This window comes from Thamnophis elegans, chromosome 15, assembly GCF_009769535.1.
Source record: "Thamnophis elegans isolate rThaEle1 chromosome 15, rThaEle1.pri, whole genome shotgun sequence".
Taxonomy (NCBI): Eukaryota; Metazoa; Chordata; class Lepidosauria; order Squamata; family Colubridae; genus Thamnophis; species Thamnophis elegans.
In genome coordinates this window covers 8,830,472-8,837,877 of record NC_045555.1, presented here as the reverse complement: position 1 = coordinate 8,837,877, position 7,406 = coordinate 8,830,472, and the positions used below count along the sequence as shown (strand labels likewise).

At 42.2% G+C, this 7,406-nt stretch overlaps 1 protein-coding gene across 1 annotated transcript in view; it reads right to left on the bottom strand.

Moving 5' to 3' along the window:
• Positions 1-6,079: 6,079 nt before the first annotated feature.
• Positions 6,080-7,406, bottom strand: part of LOC116518693 (protein-arginine deiminase type-1-like) — a 38,379-nt gene continuing 37,052 nt past the window's right edge. The window contains 1 exon segment of the mRNA XM_032232208.1: positions 6,080-6,313. Coding sequence (XP_032088099.1) covers positions 6,080-6,313 — 234 coding nt within the window.

Below are 7,406 nucleotides of genomic sequence, written 5' to 3'. Positions count from 1 at the left end.
TAGTCCTCAACTTACAACACCTCACTTAGAGACCATTCAAAAGTTACAACGGCACGGGGAAAAAAAGTGACTGGACCGTTTTTTCAGGGTTACGGCCTTTGCAGCCCTCCCCATGATCATGTGATCTGAATTCAGAAGATTGGCAACTGGTTCATATTTCCATCCCGGGGCGTTCTCAAAACATTGTATTAGAGCTTATAAAACTTATGCTAAACCAATTTTAGAGTATTGTTCAACTGTTTGGAATCCCTACCATATATCTGACATCAGTACAATCGAGAGGGTGCAGAAGTACTTCACAAGAAAAGTCTTCTGCACACAATAGAATTCCTTGTGCTATTAAGCTCGAAATTCTCGGTTTGGATAACTTAGAACTGGTTGTCTTCCCGTCTGACCTAGGTATTGCATTCAAAATTATATGTAGTAATGTTTTACCTGTAAATGACTTTTTTTCGGGGGGGGGGGGTGTTAATCACAAGAATACACGCGCGAACAACCGCTTTAAACTCAAGGTCGATCGTCCTAAATGTAACTAATTTAGTGAAAGGGAAAAAAAATCTGTTTACAGTGCATCCTCCACTCCCACCGATCCTTCCAAAAAGGAATACAAACACCGATGTAGGCCACAATTTGATAAAGGACAATTTACAGATTAAAAAAAAGAATTATTTTTTTAAATAATATAAAATATAATATAAACTTTTAAAACTTATTAAATGCCAAGAAGACAGACATCATGGGGGGGGTGGGATAAGCACACAGTATTCGGTTCTGCAATTTTTGTGGGCGTGACTGGGCTTTTATCTGAGGCACCAAATGCTCCCTTCCTTGGACAATTATACAATCACGGGACTGTATACCATACATGAATAGTGAGGTACAGTTAGTCCTTGACTTACAACAGTTTATTTAATGACTGTTGAAAGTTACACTTATGATCCTTGCCGTGTTTTGTTAGCGTTTTGGTCAAGTAATCAACATGCAGATGATTAGCAACTGGGCTCATATTTATGACAGTCGCTCACATGATCCCCTTTTGCGACCTGACCAGCAAAACTCAATGGGGAAGCCAGCTTCACTGAACAACTGTGCGACTGACTTAACAACTGCAGTGGTTCACTTAACAACTCTGGCAAGAAAAGCCGTAAAAATAGAGCAAATGTCTCACTTGGCTGCAGAAACTCTGGGCTCAATTGTGGCCGTAAGTTGAGGTTTGTGTTACCTGTAACACACACACACACAAGCACACAAACACACACACACACAGATTTTTTTTTACAATTACACTAAAGCTAGAAGATGTTGAATGTAGACCCAGGGTCCCAACAGCCTTAATGAGTGATGGTTAAATTTGCCAGCTTCTGTTAAGCCAATTAGCACCCTGTGTGAGATAAAGCAAAAGTGATTTCGCATTATCTTCAGTGGTGGCCGTTTTAGGAGGCTGCCTTTGCTTTGAAGTTTTTGATCTCCCTTTCAGAACATCTTTGGGGATGACAGACAATGTCCATGGCTTTTGGGGGTGCTTTTCTCTGATTGGTCGTCTTCTGGAGTTTTATATTTATATTTTATATATAAAGTTTTTTTTTCATTTTCATAACATATAACCACATCAGGGACATGCAGTCAGGGGAGGCAGGGGAGGCAGAGTCTCACCACTGTCATCATGAAAAGAAAAAAAGGGGGGAGGGAGGGAGGGAGAGAGGGAGGAAGGAGGGAAAGGGAGAAGAAAAAGAAAAAGAAAGAAGAAAACTTATTTAGCAAAGGAGAAAAACAAATGCTGTCGCTTTAAATCGGAACTGAGCATGCCTGGCTGTGGAATTCTGGGAGTTGAAGTCCACAAGTCTAAAAAAATTGCTGCCTCACCAGCCATAAATCTCACCTCACGTCACTGAACCACATGTATACTATTACATAGCCAACATCATATTGTATTATTAAATGTTTATATCAATTCATCTTACCATCCACTCCCAAAAACAAAAATTGGCTCTTCTGCTCTCCATACACCATATTTGTATCTTATCCATCACTTTCTTCTCCCCCTCTCCTCCCCCTCCCTACCTCCCTTCTTCCCTCTGTCACCCTTCTCTTTTCTACTTCCCCTTCCTCTCTCCCCTTTCCACCCTTCCTTTCTCGCATCGTCTTTATATATAAAACTTTTTATATAAAAGATTTATATTTATTTATTCTTCCATAAATAGAGAAGCAAATAAGCACACCCGGCTGAGGTTGTATCAATGGGACAGGTTTATAGGGCACGTCAATTTTTTCAGCTTTCAATTTCCAAATATTGGGGGTGCTCAAAAGTTGTGACATGCCTTTGGGATTGTAAAGATATTTGGTTATTGTAAGAATTGGGATGGGTCACTATGACCCAGCCAGGAATAGCCCAGATGGGAACTTGGAAGTCTCCTTTGATACGAATATGTTTTCAGGTAGTCAGTAATTGTCTTGTTATTGTCTAAAATGTGAGGACACCCCCAGCTGTTCTTGCTTGGTATAATTACAGACTGTACAGTTATAGAGACTAATTTGATTCTGAACTTAACAACGGCAGCAAGATTGTTGGTGGCGCAGTATTGGAAGAAGGAAGAATTGCCTACTATTCAAGAATGGACGTTAAAAGTAGTAAACTTAGCAGAGATGGCCAAAATCTCAGCATACTTGAAGGACTATTCCGATGAGAAATACAAGTTGGAATGGAGTAGATGGATTGACTATATTCAAAACAAATATCGGACTAAGAAATTTCAATTAGCCTATGAATGAATGAACAAGGAATGTTACAATTTATCTAAAGTTAGCTTAATAAAAGGGGAGTTAAAGTACAAGAGGAGCTAGGATGCTATAGTTAGTTAGCTTATGTTAGTGTATGATTGTTAAATGTTTATACCCTGTATTTTGCTCTGGGAGGTTGTGGGGAGGGAGGGTTGTGGGAGGGTAGGGTTGTGGTGGAGGGAGGGAAGGGGAAATATTTGTAAAATTTATTAAAACTCTTCATTAAAATAAAATGTGAGGACAGAGGAAATGAGGAATTCTTGATAAAGTTTAAAATATCATTTCTTCTGGACACGCAGGTAACAAGAAACTTTCCCAGGAAAGAACACTGGAAATTTGTTTTTGGACTATACCTTAATTATTGCCAAGTATTGTTATTGATTATGCCAAATACATGTATGTAATTGTATTATGATGCATTTTGATGATACCCATGAGACTTCAACTTGTGCATTTAAGTCTCACCTGTTGTATTCTCTCTGAGAATCCTTTCATGCGCATGAGAGTTATCAATAAGACTTCTTCTTATTGATTAATATAGCTTTCTGTTGCTTACAATCTTCTTGTTTGGTTTTTCTTAGTATATAGAAAATATATTGGTGACAGTTATTTTAATATAATTTAGATGTGCTTGGTCAATAACCACATAAGTACCATAACTTTTTAACATTTTGTTTGCTCATTTCACAGGTTCAGCTGTCTTTCTCTTTTTGTTAAACATTCATTTTGTCTGAGAGTGTTAATACTGCTGGCCTCGTTTCCTGTGAGTGTGATAACTGGCCTGTAATGGCTTCTAAAAATAGAACAAGACTGGGAATCTGTAGGTTTGTCAATTTTCTGTACAGTTCAGTCTTAAGAGTAAATAGCCCTGTTCATAAACCCCACAACCAATCATCTGTTTCTCCCCATATGGCCCTGGGTTTCTCACACCCAGGAGATGCCAGGATCTGCAGTGGAGATGTGGATATAAGAGGGCCCCTGAGACTTCAAGACCAGTAGACTTTGATAGACCATCTTGCATGGAGTTGTCCACTCCCTTGTCAAAGGGACACAGCCATCACAACATGTCACGATCATGAATTTCACAGATTTATTGTTCGGGGGGAAAATGCTTATTTTGCTTGTCCAATAAGCTTGGTGGGATGACCTTAATTTTGACGTTTGGCAAGGGAGAAAAAAAACCTTCTCCAGATCTTCTTTATCAAAGCCAAGTATGATTGAATACTGGCCATGCCTGCTTTTGTTTTTACTTGCTTTGTCCCTTGTGGTGTGTTCCTTGTTGGTGGCATCCCATGGACCAATGGGTCACGCTAACCCAATTGAGGTGTGTTTTGTTAATTAAACAATCTCTTTTCCTGTTCATTCATTGAACTGTGACATTTTGGGTATGAGCCACACCTTAGGAGCAAAAGGTCCTTTCAGAGCTTCATTCACCTTATAAAACATGATGTGGGGGCCTTGAATCTCTGCCCTCTGCCCAAGCTAGATTTCAAGGGGTTAAATCAAGGCATCTCTGCTTAAGCACAGAGGGCTGCAGGTTCTACTTTTCATGGGGAGGAGAAATTCATTGCCTCTTGAAAAAAGCACCTTTGGGACAACCATGACCTGGATGGCTGAGAATCTCCATAGACCAGAGGTGGGATTCAGCAGGTTCTGACCAGTTCTGGAGAACCAGTAGCAGAAATTGTGAGTCGTTCAGGGAACCAGTAAATACCACCTCTGGCTGGCCCCGCCCCCATCTCTGCCTCCCGAATCCCAGCTGATTAGCAGGGAATGGGGATTTTGCAGCATCTTTCCCCTGCCATGCCCACCAAGCCATGCCACAGCTACCAAGCCACGCCCACAGAACCGCTAGTAAAAAAAATTGAATCCCACCAGGTGGAGCTGGAGACAAAATTCATAATGCACGTTTTTATTTTTGACAATTTTGCATTCCTGGCTGAGATAATGATCCCAACAATCTCAATCCAAAGGATTGAGGATTCCCATCCTTCTCCCCCACCTTTTGTTTTTTGCCAGATTCGCACCTGATTTTTGCAGCTGGTCCTTCACTGCTCTACTCTTAGCCTCTACATCTACCTATGCCTAGCGATGGACGGGAAGCATCCCATAATTCCCACATGCAAATTCTGCCAAGTAATCAGGGCTGGATTTGCATCTGTTTAGAACCCAGGAGTGAGAGATGTGAAACCACAAACGCTTGCAAGATTTACAAATGACACTTTCCTCCTTAAAAAAAAAAAAAAAAAGCTTTGGGAAATCAATTTAGGTCAACCATCATACAAGGAGTAAATATTTCTTGCCCCTTACAAAGATGAGAGACAGCAGCTCCTCCTTGTTTTATCTGGAAATTCTTGGTGATTGCTTTGGAGTAATTGTCCCTGAAAACATAAATTCATTTGGGTTTTCCAGGTAATTTCTTTTTCTCTTGCTGGTTTCTCCAGAAACAGAGTATTTCCAGAAAGCCAGACAATTTTATATGCTGTCTTGAATTCCTTGCATGGTTAGTTGTTAGTACCTGTTGTGGTCCACCAGCGGCCTGCAAAGCTGGCAGCAGAGTCGTATAATGAGGAGGTTGGGGAGGAACATGGGCCAGTCCTGGAGTCTGGGAAAGGCTCGGATGAGGGCTCTGCGTCAGAGAGGGGGCCACGGCCAACTAGGAGTTATGTGCTGCCTCCAGAGCCTCCAGAGTCATCAGCGAGGCAGAGGAACAGGGGGAGCCTGTTTCCAGTGTGTGCATGCACAGAGCTGCCTGAAGACAAGAACAGTTAAGACAAAAAGGATAACTCGGGAGTAAGACTTGGAGATGATTGGCCCCTCCCATAAGACATAAAGGAGGAGCAAAGGCACAGGAGCCTTTTCAGGAAGCAACTTTGTTCATGCTGGTCGGTTTAAATTCTGAATCTCCGTTTGGACTCTTTGCTTCGTGTAGCCTTCGAGCTAATTGCCAATTAGGTCTTTGGCAGCGTTTCAAGGAAGATAAAGGTGGGTGCTTATCAGCCTTATCCCGAAAGACTTTGGCAGACTACTGTTGGACTATTTACAAACTATTTGTGACTCATTACTTTGTATTTTTGGGACTAAGTGTGTACTTTTTACAGGAAGTTTAGGTCAGAACACTGCCTTGTGTTTTCAGAGACCTAAAATTGAAACAGATTTTGAGAAGGTGTTGAGTAATTATCTCTCGGAAAAGTTCTCCTTCTCCTTCCTACCATTTTCCATGCTGCTGCATTTCTCCAACCTCAGAGACAAAGGGGTTGAGAAAATGAAGTCTGAGATAATTGATGGGCAGGTTTTTTTTTCATAGAAGAATATTCCACCAATGAAAGGAGAAAGGCTCCCGCCGGACATTGGTACCACAATGGATTTCTCCCGACAAAACGTGGTAGGAGAAAAAGTCATCAATGAACATGCAGGAGAGGCCCAGCGGCTCCAGGAGGGAGCGGACCTTCACTTCCAAGCAACATTGGCCGTGGATGATGGGTCCATATGGCTTGGGAATGCCCAAGTGTTTCCCTAAGACGAGCATATTTACCTGCAGAGAAAAGGACAAAGAATTGAGTTGACTTCTCATCCATCTCTTTCTCCCAAGCGGAATAACAGAGTTGGAAGGGACCTTGGAGGTCTTCTAATCCAACCCCCTGCTCAGGCAGGAAACCCTACACCATTTCAGACGAAGGTTATCCAACATCTTCTTAAAAACCTCCAGTGGTGGAAGACTCAGAACTTCTGAAGGCAAACTCTTCCACTCATTAATTATTCTCACTGCTTAGTTCTAAGTTGCTTCTCTCCTTGATTAGTTCCCACCCATTGCTTCTTAACCTGCCCTCAGGTGTTTGGGAGAATAAGTTGACCCCCCCCTCTTCTTTGTTGCAGCCCCTCAAATATTGGAACACTGGTAGTCCTTCTTTTCACTAAACTAGACATACCCAATTCTTGCAACCATATCTTTGTATGTTCTACTCTCCATTCCCCCCAATTATCTTGGTTCCTCTTCTCTGCATCCTTTCCAGTCTCAACATCTTTTTTATACTGTGGCAACCAAAACTGGATGCAATATTCCAAGCATGGCCTTACCAAGGTATTATAAAGCATATTAACACTTCACGGGATCTTGATTCCATCCCTCTGTTAATGCAGCCTAGGATTGCAATCTGACTTCTCTCATTGACTTTCTCATCAGAAGGTCGCAAAAGGGGATTGCGTGGGGAGGGAATGGGGATTTTGGAGTATCCTTCCCCTGGAGTGGGGAGGGAATGGGGATTTTGCAGTATCCTTCCCCTGGAGTGGGGAGGGAATAGGGATTCTGCAGTATCCTTCCTCTGGAATGGAGAGTGAATGGGGATTTTGCAGTATCCTTCCCCTGGACTGGGGAGGGAATGGAGATTTTGCAGTATCCTTCCTCTGGAGTGGAGAGGGAATGGGGATTTTGCAGTATCCTTCTCCTGGAGTGGAGGGGGAATGGGGATTTTGCAGTATCCTTCCTCTGGAGTGGAGAGGGAATGGGGATTTTGCAGTATCCTTCCCCTGGAGTGGGGAGGGAATAGGGATTCTGCTGTATCCTTTCTCTGGAATGGAGAGTGAATGGGGATTTTGCAGTATCCTTCCCTGGACTGGGGAGGGAATGG